Source organism: Danaus plexippus, chromosome 28 (assembly GCF_018135715.1).
Source record: "Danaus plexippus chromosome 28, MEX_DaPlex, whole genome shotgun sequence".
Lineage (NCBI taxonomy): Eukaryota > Metazoa > Arthropoda > Insecta > Lepidoptera > Nymphalidae > Danaus > Danaus plexippus.
This window is the reverse complement of record NC_083556.1, coordinates 869,661-883,541: the sequence shown is the minus strand read 5'-3', so window position 1 is coordinate 883,541 and position 13,881 is coordinate 869,661. Positions and strand designations below refer to the sequence as shown.

Genomic DNA, 13,881 nt, shown 5'->3' with positions numbered 1-13,881 from the left:
AAAATTTTATATACGGAAAAAAAAATTAGAAACATCAAATTAGTTTTCTTATTCCAAAAGCACAAATTTTATCAAAGCTTAAAGAATAAATTCTGAAATTGAGACCGTTTTTTAACTTCTCGCTTTTTTTCTATACATTACTATGAGGTGTACATAAAAAACGTGTTGTTTTTAGTTTGACCCCCGGACTCTTGCCTCAACAATGTTATGTTATTAAAAAGTATAAACTGTCAAGCTGAACATTGTGTCAACAGACAACAGAAATAAACTCAAGCTGTGATTCCTCTTTACTATTTAGTATTATTTAGTTTATTTTTAATAATATGGCAAATTTACTATTGAAAAAAGATGGTATTTGTAGAACCTGTCTGAAGGAAGCCGTTAATTGTAAGTCATTGTTAAGTAAAATGGAGAACGACGATAGGACTGTGTGCGAAGTTTTGAGTTTCATTACGAGCTTTGATATAATTATAAGTGAAAAATATCCCAAACAGATATGTAACGAGTGCTTTATTATGATACGGAAAACTGAAGAGTTCAAAACGCGTTGTATTCAGTCAGAAACATTACTAAAAAATGAATTTTTAAACTGCTCCGTGTTTGTTGACGATTTTGTAAAGCAAGATCTAATCGCGAATAACAATTTATCTCCGTCTTTCAATAATGATGATAGTTTAAGTAACGAGAATGATACACTTAAGCTTGATGTTTTGAACGTGATAAAACAGGAGAGAGATGATTTCTTACAAGGAGACATAGAAGATTTATCCAATACTAATCTCATTGATAAAATTGAAGTACCAGAAACAAGTCCTTTGATTTGTCTTCCCAAAACTATAGCAAGCGAGTATGACAGAGAGTACGAAGATATAAAACAGTTCAAGTCGCATTTGGAAAAATGTAATCATGAAGAAAGCACCAAGAAGTGTGAAAATTTATTTGTTGTTTGCAAAAAAGAGACAGCATGTTCGGAATTATTAAAAACAGGTTCAAATACACACGAAAATGCACAAAATGTGTGTAACTTCGACCAAAACTTTACAAATGGTTGTAATATTAGCAATAAGTATGACTTTAGTCAAGTAGATAGCACATGTAGCGATGAGATTTCTTGTACAACAAAAATCTTTAACCAAGAAACTCCTGTTACAAAACAAATAAGTAATGAAAAAAAATCAAACAGTTTGGCAAAGAGACGGGAAACACTAAAACCAGGTGCAGTTGATGAGTCATCAACAATATCCTGTCCTCACTGTACTCGGGTACTGCCAGATGTGAAAGCATTTGAAAAGCATCTAGAAAAGCACAGAAAATGTGCGAAAAAGAAAGAATTCCAATGCTCAATGTGTTCTAGAAAATTCCTAAGTAGAAAACTATTGACGGAACACATCAACTCGCATCTAGATAAAAATGATCAGAAATTTGTTTGCACGACATGCAAAAGAGAGTTCAAACATCAGGCACATTTAGAGAACCATATAGAAAATGCGCACACCAAGATAAAAGGCTTCAAGTGTGACACATGCACTAAGAGCTTCTCCAACCAGGAAAGTCTTGAATTCCACAAGAAACAACACACAAACACTAGGAAATATCAATGCAATGTCTGCAGCAAGACTTTTGCTGTACATTCAGTGCTCAACGAACATTTGCGGACCCACACAGGCGAAAAGCCGTTCCTCTGTTCGATTTGCGGAAGAGGTTTCACACAGAAGACGAATTTAGCCCAACACATGAGGCGGCATCAGGGATTAAAACCTTACAAGTGTAGTAACTGTGATAGAAGGTACTTCATCAATGTATTGTAATATTATTCACCTATTTTAATATTTATTTACATCTTCAAAGCCTTTTACTTATAATTAATATAATTTTTCAGTTTTGTATCTAAAGGCGAGCTCGATGCTCACACTCGTAAGCACACTGGCAAGCATCCGTTTGTATGTGATGAGTGTGGGAACGGCTTCACAACGTCTAGTTCATTAACAAAACACAGAAGAATACACACCGGTGAGAAAAGATATGCTTGTGATCTGTGCTCAATGAGATTCACAGCTTTAGGGACATTGAAGAATCACAGACGGACACACACCGGGGAGAAGCCGTACCAGTGTATGTTGTGTGAGAAGGCGTTCATTCAGCGGCAGGATCTTGTGGGTCATATCAGATGTCACACCGGAGAGAGGCCCTTCACCTGCACGAGCTGCGGGCAAGGGTTCAGGAAGTCGTCAGCTTTGAAAGTGCATTTAAGGAGTCACGGGAACGACATGCTTGTTATGTGAAAGCATCACCGGCCTCAGTGTAACTATTTATATATTTTGTAATTTCAAATAACTTTTTGTGTACATTTTGACCAGTTTCTGTGTACGTTCATTTGTATGTTACGTTTAATTCTAAATCATATATGATAAATAATTACGTTACTGTTGAAAAGGTTCAATGGGTGCCATTTAGTACAGTATTTTTTTTTTAGTTACCACAATATATACAAACTATTTAGTGAATTATACAGAAGATTAATATCGTGCAAAATTAAACTATCTGTGCCAACTATAGATTTAAAAAAAAGTGCATTTATATGTAATTATGTTCACTAGGTATTATAACTATTTTTAATCTGTCTTGCTTATTCGTTACTTCATGAGCTAGTATTACCGGACTTGTAATGGCATTCTATATTGGCATATGCATATTAAATTGTCATACTGTTGTGATGAGAATTTTTTTAGTAAATAATATATTTTTTTATTGTCAATAAAATCGAATAATTTTTATCAATAATTTATTTTCCAGCACAAAACATACACAGACGAATACTTGTTTAAAACAGCTACATTTATATTAATTAAGAAATTTAAACGGGCAGTTTCAAATCATAAGGTGGCAAACATTAATCACTATGGGATTTATATATATATATATATATAATAATTTATTTTTAACAGACAGACATATCCACTAACTGTTTACAGTGAAAAAAAATTCTATATACCTCAAACAGAAATTTGATTGACCTATTCTAAAAGCAAAAATTTAATAATATTGTAAATTAAACAGGAACAATTGTCGAGTTAATTTTAAGTAAAACAAAATGTACATCGCATGATATAAATTAATGTTTGTAACGAACAACTTCCACAAGCTCCTCGGTCTTTGTTGTTTTTTTTACATGATATATGTAACGTTCAGATCTCTAACAATGTTTGTATGGAGTGTAAATTAAATGCCAGACTGTTGGTGACTTATTTATTGGCTTGTAATGCTGTCAGCTGTTTTTTTAGGTCCAAGAGTACGTTGACCTCCGGCTGCCAAACTGACTTGTCCTTCGTGGATGCTTTCAGCTTCCTGACCTTATCTCCCTGTGGGAAAACAAAGATTACAAATATGAGCACGTATGTTTGTTTGTTTGTTCCTCAAACGTCTGAACGACTTCACCTGGGACCGGATATTTTAATGGCCAAAATTATTAGTTATTAAATCTTGAAGCTATGTTAAGATATTTATAGGAATTCATACTGTGTTTTGTGATGTATGATAAATTCTGGAAGGCTTCGGAACAAGATAATTCTTGAGAGATAAGTACGAATGCTTTAGATTAGTATTTGTACCATTAACCTGAAATCTGCTACCTCCTTTGGCACTGGTCTTGTATATAATCTATGCTGACAGAGACACACGGCCAGTCAGCTCTTGATACATATAACTGACAAGCTTTTAAAGCTATTGAGATTCTGAGACGCTGTATGTCAATCAAATCAGCTATTAATCTTTGTGAAATTAAATCTATTTACTAGATATATATATTAGTCGGTGTGTCACCTGTTCAGCTATAGCCTTCTCCAGCTGCTCCACGCTGCCCGGGGAGTGGTTGCCCGTCTGTCTGTCCGTGTGTTCCGCGAGTTGTTTTTTCAGCGCCAACAGTTTATTGACCTCCGGCTGCCAAACGGTTTTATCTTTCGTCGATGCCTTCAGTTTTCTCACTTTATCGCCCTGGAAAAGTCGTGAGCTACATATATCAGCTTTGTATTGTAACTGGTTTTAAGTGACATGAGCATTATTAAGGATATTATATTGTTTATATATATATATATATATATATATACGTATGTATATTGATAAGTTTTGGAAGTCTGTGCATGTGAAGGTCCCTTTACGAACAAAAAGTAATGATTTATTTATATATATATATATATACTAACTTGTTCAGCGACGGCTCTCTCCAGCTCCGCCGCGCTGCCCGTCTGCTGGTCGGCGTGTGTGTGCGCGAGGGTGAGTTGTTTCTTCAGAGCCAGCAGTACGTCTACTTCCGGTTGCCAAACCGCCTTGTCCTTTGTAGACGATTTCAATTTTCTAACTTTTTCACCCTAAATTTAATTAGTTACGAGTATTATTATAAAAGATAGATATATATATATTTTTTTTAAGGTGTAACCTGAGCGGATATGGCTGCCTCTAACTCAGCGACACTCAGCTTCTTGCAGTCTCCGTTCGACTGAAACCATAAAAAACGTTAACTACTATTATTTCTAAAACCAAACAAAACTTCTAAAAAACGGAACTGTGACCCGTCCCGCCCGAACCTGGCCACAAAGACTCTTATTACAGACGGACTGAGGGTTGAGCTACCGGGTCCTAACGAAAATATAAGATATATGATATAAAGCTTGGTCTACACGACACGTGTTGGAAAAGAGACCGAGGAATAAACAGTCTTAGTAACGCGTAAAGTTGAGGGTGAAAAAATATTTCATAGTTGTTTTTTTCTCCCTCCCTATATTTTTAATGTTCACCCCCCCCTCTCTCTCTCTTTCTCTCTCTCCTACCTTCTGCCTGTCCGCCTGTGTGCCGGCGTACTTCCTCCGCAACTCGTCGACCGTCTGCTGCTCTATCTTGGTGAAGAGCGGCTCCGGCTTGTTGATCGTGTGTCCCGGCCCCAGGAACCTCACCATACAGGGCTCCCTACAGGGGCCGCACACGAGATATTTTAATACGGATAAGTCTCCGGATAACGAAACTAATTTGTTAACACTTACGTCGGGTTAATCCTTAGCTCGCTCTGGTCTATGTTCAGTTGTGTGCAGAGCCGTTTGCTGGTGTCGGGCATGTACGGGGCCAGCAGGGCTGCCAGCAGAGCCACCAGCTCACAACAGACACCTATCGTTGTTGCAGCCTTCACCCTGTTCAAACAGACGTAAATAATATATGAGGAAAAGCAGGCTATTAAACATTTTGTTGAATTATAAATACTATTTGAAATTTTAGAGTGACACAGTAATATTACGCATTTATAAGTGAACATTATTCAATACGAGAAATGTTCAGAATTGTTGATGAAAACAGAAAATGAGCCCTCGGTCGGCTCAGCTGACCGGGTGTAACACCTTATTTCGAAGTCGGTTGAAAATTAAATGACGCGAGAGCTTTAGAAAACGAATAACATCTACCCGCCGGAGCGGTTGGGGGAGAAATAAAATAACTAAACCGAACATGCGGGAGACCTGGAACATGAGTTCGGGTTACGATGTGCGTGAGAGACGGAGAGGAATGACATACGTGGAAGAAACTGTCTATTAACGAAAATCCTTGAAAATCCTTGCATATCCTTAAAGTATGAGGTCTGAGAGCAGTCGTGTCGCTCACCTGTCCTGTGTCCCGCCCTTCAGCAGCGCCCAGGGCTGCGTGTCCTGCATGTACAGGTTGCCGGCGCGGGACACTCGCAGCACGTGGCGGAGCGCGTCCCGCAGCCGACCTCGCTCCAGGTGCTGGACATACGCTGGAACACGAGCAGGACAGACATACACGCGACTGGCGGCGAGATGTGTACGAAAATATATACACTGAACGACAGCTACGACACGCGACAGACAGCGACATCTATCGCGTGTCACGGCATGCGACATAAACTACATCCCGTATCGTATTCTGACATCTGAACTACATCTGACAGCCTCATTAAAATCTGTTTAATATTTGTGCCACAGCTGGCCGACAGACGCCGCGGGTGATGTACGCACCGACCACGTCCCTGTTGACTCCGGCTATGATCTCCAGGTCCGTGTGCGCGAGCTGCGTGTCGGGAACGGCTGCGGAGAACGAGCTGTAACAGAAGCTCAGGCTCCGGTGGCAGAAGTTACCCAGGTTGTTGAGCAGCTCCGAGTTGTTCCTGAGGGACAGACGGGAATACGTTGGAGCGATAGCAAATAACATTAAATACGGACACAGCTCAGGCGACTCGTGTGTGTGTGTGCGTGTGTGCGCGTGTACCTGGTGGCGAGGTCCGCCCAGCTGAAGCTGGAGTCGGAGGTCTCTGGCCTGATCATGGCCAGGTAGAAGCGCCACACGTCGGACGGTATGCCCGTGTCCTGGGGAGCAACAATATTATTATTACTGAGGTTCTCGAAACCATAAACACATGAGGGATGTTTGTATGTCGGTTAGTGCTGTATAGTGTTACCCGAGCGTCCGTCCCGAACACGCCCACGCCGCGGGACTTGGAGAACTTAGTGTCTTCATAGTTCAAATATTCTGAAAAATATTAAAAATTACTTAACCAGACTGCACAAAAAATATATATATGTTGTATGCATATTCCTTTCAGTACAGCGTCTTGTTGAATACAAAAACATCACCGAAATCGATTCAGTATGTCCCTTCAGTGAGCGACAATCACACACAAACCTAAGTAAATCTTACAAATCATCTAGTACAAGTAAATATAATATAAGAAACATAAACGAGCGTTTAAATTCACGTCCAGACAAAAACGCGCGTCGAAAAAAACGCCACTACATAAAGTGTGTGTTACATTCTAGTTACAGATCTGTGTCACCTGTGGCGTAGATGTGGTCCACCAGCAGGTGACCCTCGTTGACCCCGATGACCGTAGCTGGGAACATTATCACGTGGAACGGAACGTTGTCCTTGGCCATGAACTGGTAGAGCTTCACCTGGAACACATATATATATATTACACAGACATATCACGTTTGCACACTATATACGGTCGCACTGCGACACGCTATCTGCTAGCGCGTTATACTAACGTCATAGTCCGGCGACCGTTTCCACCACTTCTCGTAGTTCCCGGTCGCGCACTCCGTTATACTGAGGTAGCCGATCGGTGCGTCGAACCACACGTAGAATACCTGGTTCATGTACAATAATAATAATATTCTAAGTTCAGTATATACAGGAAGTAGTAAAAATATAAAACATATTGTAACTAAGTTAATTTAAAATAACTTATTAACACAGTGTTTAAAATTAACTATAGTTAACCCGGATCTCTTTGTTATATTCACATATATCAAACGTCAAAACGAAAACATAACTCACTTTATTCTCAAAGCCGGTTATAGGCACAGGGACACCCCACTTGAGATCTCTAGTGACGGCCCTACATCTCAGCTTGTCCCTCATCCAGGCCCGGAGCACGGCGCGAGCTGGACCAGACCACCCGGCCTCCGCCCGCGACGCCCACGAACGGAGAGAGGGCTCCAACTGGAACGGTATAAATATATACAAATACATCCAACGAAACAAGATAAACAATATAAACAAACTTCATTATCATAAACACAAATCTTAATATCCTGATAGATTTAAATAGCAATATAAGTCAGTTAGCCCACCTGAGGTAGTTCTATGAACAGCTGGTCGCTGTTCCTGACGGCGGGCGAGCTGGAGCACACCTTGCACCTCGCCTCGCGGAGCTCGACAGCGTTGATGAGCTTCCCGCACTTATCGCACTGGTCCCCGCGGGCGTTGTCGTACAAACAGCCGGGGTGGGGACAGGTACCCTCCACGAACCTGTAGGTACACAAATTATTACCTTCAATCTGTTACTGTGGTCCATACACTCAGCTCTTTCCTGGACATAGGCGTCTGATGAATGCCGTGCACATTGTTAAGGCCTGGATTACTATATAGTGAGAAAAATGTAATATTTTATATATATATATATATTAACATTTAAAACTGAATCTGCATAGATCCATGGACTTGTACTGCCAGTTTTTATTATTCATCTAGACCCTAACAGCTGGAGATAGTTCCGTATTGACCTGTCAGCGAGGAATCTGTCACACTTCTCACAGTACAACTGCTCCACCGTCTGCTTGCTGACGAAGCCGTTGGCGTTCAGTTTCTTGAACAGGTCCTGGGCTATCCTGCAGGAAAATAACGGGATACATTTAAACCAATGTCAACTTCCGGTTTAGGGAGAATTGATTTTTTCCAAAACATTTTCCACATAAATATAATCAATTGTCTGCGTGATCAGTACTATAGTTATTCTACAAGCACCTTAGTGAGAGAGATATTCAAACATGCATCTGTATGGGTCTTCGTTTGATCTTAAATAATTTCTACTTATGTATGGAATAATACTATATTATTTAATATTAGAAGGACAGGTAAAAGTATCTTTAGAAAATATCAAAACTATATATATATATGTGTGTGTGTGTGTGTGTGTGTGTGTGTGTGTGTGCGTGTGTGTGTGTGTGTGTGCGTGTGTGTGTGTGTGTGCGTGTGTGTGTGTGTGTGTGTGTGTGTGTGTGTGTGTGTGTGTACCTTGTCTGTTGCTCGGTGCTGGTCCTTCCGAAGTAATCAAAGTCTATGTTGAACCAGCGATACACAGCGTCGTGGATGGCGAAATACTTATCACATATCTGACGCGGTGTGACGCCTTCCTCCAACGCCTGACAGAGACAGAGATAGATGGAGATGGAGACGGGAGATGAATAGAGATATATATATACATATAATGGCAACACTTGAAAAGTTGTTATTATAAATAACTTAAAGCAAACCAGAAATACATCCATCTATCGATGGATGGAACGATTTTGATGTGATTCTATGATTTCAAAGTTGTCTTTGGACGCACTTTGCTCAGAACTCTCAATAATTCTTGTATTTTTGAAGAAAAATAAAATTTTTTGTATGATTAAGTATCATATGCGAAATCATATATTTTCTTTGACATTATATAAGCACATACAGACATATATATATAGTTACCTTCGTCTCAGTGGCCGTGCCGTACTCGTCCGTGCCGCACACGAACAGCGTGTTGAAGCCACACAGACGACAATATCTGACAAACATTGTTACATACAGAAATAATACATTTATATAGAAAATATATACTGAATTAAAGACTTCAGAAGAGTTTTTTAAAAACAAAAAGAATCTAATTTAAAGAACACGTTATTTTAAAAAACTTATTTCGGCAATATTTATGGCATTTGTCAAATCTGATGTACACGAGGATTTGATCAAATCTCAAATGGATACGGATTTGATCAAATCTCAATGCCATACTGATTTGATGATACCATAACGATTTACTATGTCATATATGTTTCCGGCAGCTATTATATAAATGTCACTTTTCTTTGTTTTTCATTTCGCCACAAGTTTTAAAACTTATATTGCTTAACAAAGCGTTAATAATAAACAAAGCCAGCACTCGGCGGACCTGGAGAATATATCCGCGGAGAGGACGCAGCCTATAATGTTGCCGAGGTGAGGCACGTTGTTGACGTACGGCAGGGCGGAGGTTATCAGGACGTTCCTGCGATCCTTATCCGGCAGACTGGAAAATAATGATCACGACTGGCTCATTAGTGCAACTTCGTCTGTGTTGTGATAAAAATTAATGTCTGCTATATGTATGTGGGTGTGCGATAGAGGGTCGTACTATTGTTAGGACTTTTTCCACTATACAGGAAACTTCTGAATGGATTATAGCCTATAGCTCATCCAGCGGTGGATTTACACTAGGGGCAGTCGGGGCAAGTGCCCAGGGCGACAAATGTTTTAGGGCGGCAAAATTTTGAAAGTGATAAAATTTTTTTTTTTAGTTTTATCGAGATTCCCCAATATAATTAATTCTATTAATTTATAATTTTTTGTTTAATTGATAAATCAAGAAATTCAATTCATTCATTATTTATGAATTGTAATTTTGGCACTTTCTTAGTAAAAATTAATAATCAAAATGATTTAATCAATTTGTTTCCTTGGAGATTTCAAATAATAATCGATTTTTCTATTTTCTGGAATTAAAGAAATTTAATTAGTATTTATTTTTGAAAAATTTAAAAAATTTCGGAATTCTTTTTTGCATTTCTTAAAACATCAACTTTAACAATCAATCAATTAAAAAAAAATGTTATAATTTATCGATTTCACTAATTAATTTTAATTTAAAAGAAAGGAAATATATGAAATAACCTGATAGTTTCAATATATAACATTAGTTTTCATACCTTAAAAAAATTATTAAAAAATCAGCATGAAAACGTCTTTCTACAAGTATTTCCCCCCTTAAGTAAAATTCTAGTAATAGGGCGGACTTTTTTCCGGTGCCCAGGAGCGGCATTGAGTTTAAATCCGGCCCTGAGCTCATCTTAATGTATAGTCTACGTTATAGGAAAGCGTAATCAGAATCCGTCCAGCAGTTCTTGTGGTGTAGAGTAACAAACATGCATACATTCTAACAAAATGTCTCCCGTAGCAGTTGAGACATCATGTTCATACATTTTGTTACTAGAACATTAAAAAAATATATTTTATCATCTCACACGACTCCTTCTCTCTTTAACGGCGGCTGCAGCTTGTTGATTCCGTTGAGGAAGTTGTCTCTCGCCATTTCCAACTCCTCGGCGGACAGCTTCTCTGGCACTTCATCGGGGGATCTGGAAGATTTTATAGCAAAATGAGACTCTATTTGTATAGGCATATAGTCAATTATTGTATGCCATATGGAGCTCATACAAATTTGAATCTTACGACAGTGGTATTGGGTTGAGTTTTGTATGAACAAGTATCAAGTGTAATATTACGAATACAGGGGAAAATATATCTTATACTGTACTTTTAAGGTTCAAAGTTTAAATGCTTAGTTATGTATGGAAAAATGCAACTTATAAATAAAACAATAAGGTTCATTATCATATGTAAAGTTTGTCTGAAATACTCTAATGATATGATATGATAAATTGATCTCTATTTCATATGAAATAAGGTGCAATATACCCGGTCGGTGTTTGTATGACGACTTGTGGAGTACCCAGCAGCGATGAGGCTGATGGTGGACTGTTAGGGGATCCGCCCCACTGTTTTACAGCTTCCTGTAATATAAACATATATCTGATGGGTTCCAGTTACTGAACGGACAGTTAATTTAATGAAAATATAATAATTCTATGATACAGTCATCATATCATCATCATATCCAGTGCCGGCGTAAGGGCCACTGATACCCCGGGCGAAAATATTGTGGCGCCCACTTGAGGGAAGCAATTTCAAGTGTTAGTTTTTTGCTGATCCCAAGTAAAATTATATTAAGAATTTCATCCTTCCTTTAGCGTTACCCAGAGCTAACGACGCGGACGTAGAAGGTTCAGTTATCCCCACCATCTACCACGTGTCACGCGTATCGGTTTGGCGGTGGAAGTATTGCACCAATCGTAAGCGTAAGCACCGTGTGCACGATATCGTTAGAGTCATTCCTCGAACACAAACCCTCAAAAAATCCATCTAAAAAAAATCTCAATAAAAAATATGCATATGCACAGAGCGTAGAGGACAGTTCTGAGGGTTTGCACCAGGAGAGGCAAGAGACTCCAACTTCAGACCTTGGCGCCCCCCCGAATTTGTCGCCCTGGGCCATCGCCCCATCACGCCCCCCCCTAACGCCGGCACTGATCATATCATAGCCATTTTGGAAAAGGGTACATACTTTTCCACTCCTGGACTTAAATAAACCAAATTTACCCAACAACCACGACAAAGAAATTGGCTTACAAATGAAAAAATCTGTATTCGTATCAGTTAATCTGTGTTAGAGCCTGTATGGAACATACAGACACACATACTAATGCTAGAATTTACTGTCAGGGGTTATAAATATAGGATTACCTGGACGGCCTCAGAGTTCCCGATATCTCCGGACCATCGGAGAACATGACTGTACTCTTTAAGATAGGTATCCTTGAGATCTGTGCAGCACAACGGATATAGTGTGCTGAATATTGATACATCTACAGGACTCAGTTTGTCCTGGAAGTAAACACAGAACTTTTTAACCGCTGGAAATTAAAATTACTCTACAAAATTTGGAGTCTTAAATTAGAATATTCTACTATTAAACAATTAATTTCATGTCTCATGTTTAAATATCGATTAAAAAAAACTATGGCATTGTGTCATTAACAATATGCAAGTATGATTTTAAATTTCCGAACAAAACTTATCATAGATAATAAAGAACTAAGATATCTAAATATAACTAAAAAGTATCTAAAAATATTAATATACCCCAAGTATATACTGATGTTTAGCCAGAAGATTGTCGGCAATCAGTAACGAGGTGTTTAAAGCTTCCTTCAACTCGGATGAAACGGTCTTAGAGGTCAGGACGGTCGACACGACGGGATAAAGACGAGTCGCTTCCCATTCTAACATCTGTAGACTGAACAACTTAAAATATTAAAACTAAACGAAATATAAAACCTTCTTTGTTGTTATTCATAATTTAAATACTTTTGATACTGTTTATGTCTTATTATATATCATGTAATCTAATGATAGCATTTAAATGTATAGTGTAAAAATATATTTTATTATAGATATTATATCTGGGAATCTATAAAATTTTGTTTGCAACAAATTATAGCACAGGATGTAATCTAAAAAACTTACCATTGTCCATTCTGGGAAAGATCTAGTACGGGGAATAGATACTGAACTGCTGCATTACTGCTAAAGAAGCTGAGCTCCTCGTGGACTTCCAGACGCGGTAATACTGCTGGACCTGGAGATTCTGTGTGGACAGCAACATCATATGTGTGTGATACACGATCATTTTATAATATTAAATTTACGAAACTTCTGCTTGAATAATCGAGATAATGAATCATAAATTAAAGTAACAATTTTAAAATCGTTACAATAATATTAAGTAATACTTAAAATATTAAGGTTAAGACTAGTCTTAAAACTTGTAATTATACTACTAATGAATTAAAAACTTATTAATATTTAATAATCTATTCAGTGCCTTATTTCTACGTTAAATTTATTTTTATTTATAAATATATCTAGCCGTAATTTATGTTCTACCTTCGTGAGTTCCCTTCAGCAATTCGACGTCTTTCCCAGCTAACTTCGCCGCTATAAGCAGCTTCAATGTAGCCGTGTTGTTCTCGTTAGTATAAATCTTCATTATGATAATGTTTACTTATATAAAATAAATAGAAATTCCAACATAACCTATACTTCAGTAAGTGTTGGCAGAGCCGAGCAGGTATGTCAATTGTCAATGTCATAAAGTAAAAACTAAGATAGTGACGTTTTGACATTTCACTGCCATATAAGCAAATAATCTCAACGTTTTTTTATACAGTATAGACATTCACATCTCGCCTGCCCGTGATCACGGTTGCTGAAAAGTAACCGAAACGTCGGGAGTATGTAAATTTTTACAAAAATAAAAGCACTCGTAGTATATCCGAATAATATTAGTTTCATTTAAATGATTAAAACTCGCGAAAGTCTTAGATCTCAGTATATATCTCTTATGTTTTAGATCTCCTAACAAAATTCTTATTTGTAACTTCAGTCGAAGATGTTATATTTTATTATAATCGCAAGTTAATCCCGGATCGCGTCTCCTCCATTCTATAAGACACTGGCAGAATAAATTGTGCACGGATGAAGGTCACATTTAAAACAGCCAACCACCCAAATAATTGATCTTTACTCATAATAAGCAAGATATATATATTTTTTTTCGGTTTGAGACCTAACTGTGAGTTAGGCTTTTAAATAAAAATTCAATTCTTACTTATTGCTCATATTTTTGAAGTC

General features: G+C 38.0%; 2 protein-coding genes across 2 annotated transcripts; one reads left to right on the top strand and one right to left on the bottom strand.

The window, feature by feature from the left end:
* The first annotated feature begins 232 nt into the window (after positions 1-232).
* On the top strand, positions 233-3,053 carry LOC116776175 (zinc finger protein ZFP2-like). Its single transcript, XM_032669288.2, has 2 exons — positions 233-1,786; positions 1,880-3,053. Exons 1-2 carry the CDS (start codon positions 324-326, stop codon positions 2,280-2,282), a joined length of 1,866 nt encoding a protein of 621 aa, XP_032525179.2. The 5' UTR covers positions 233-323; the 3' UTR covers positions 2,283-3,053.
* Positions 3,054-3,232: 179 nt separating this feature from the next.
* Positions 3,233-13,327, bottom strand: LOC116776174 (methionine--tRNA ligase, cytoplasmic). The gene is made up of 24 exons (XM_032669287.2): positions 13,135-13,327; positions 12,715-12,835; positions 12,331-12,484; positions 11,932-12,072; positions 11,047-11,141; positions 10,593-10,706; positions 9,485-9,601; positions 9,025-9,100; positions 8,575-8,702; positions 8,064-8,168; positions 7,632-7,809; positions 7,336-7,500; positions 7,044-7,145; positions 6,830-6,947; positions 6,455-6,525; positions 6,265-6,362; positions 6,015-6,163; positions 5,641-5,773; positions 5,034-5,177; positions 4,824-4,959; positions 4,433-4,492; positions 4,200-4,364; positions 3,820-3,990; positions 3,233-3,359 (listed from the first exon to the last, which is right to left on the bottom strand). Exons 1-24 carry the CDS (start codon positions 13,235-13,237, stop codon positions 3,243-3,245), a joined length of 2,961 nt encoding a protein of 986 aa, XP_032525178.2. The 5' UTR covers positions 13,238-13,327; the 3' UTR covers positions 3,233-3,242.
* Positions 13,328-13,881: the final 554 nt, after the last annotated feature.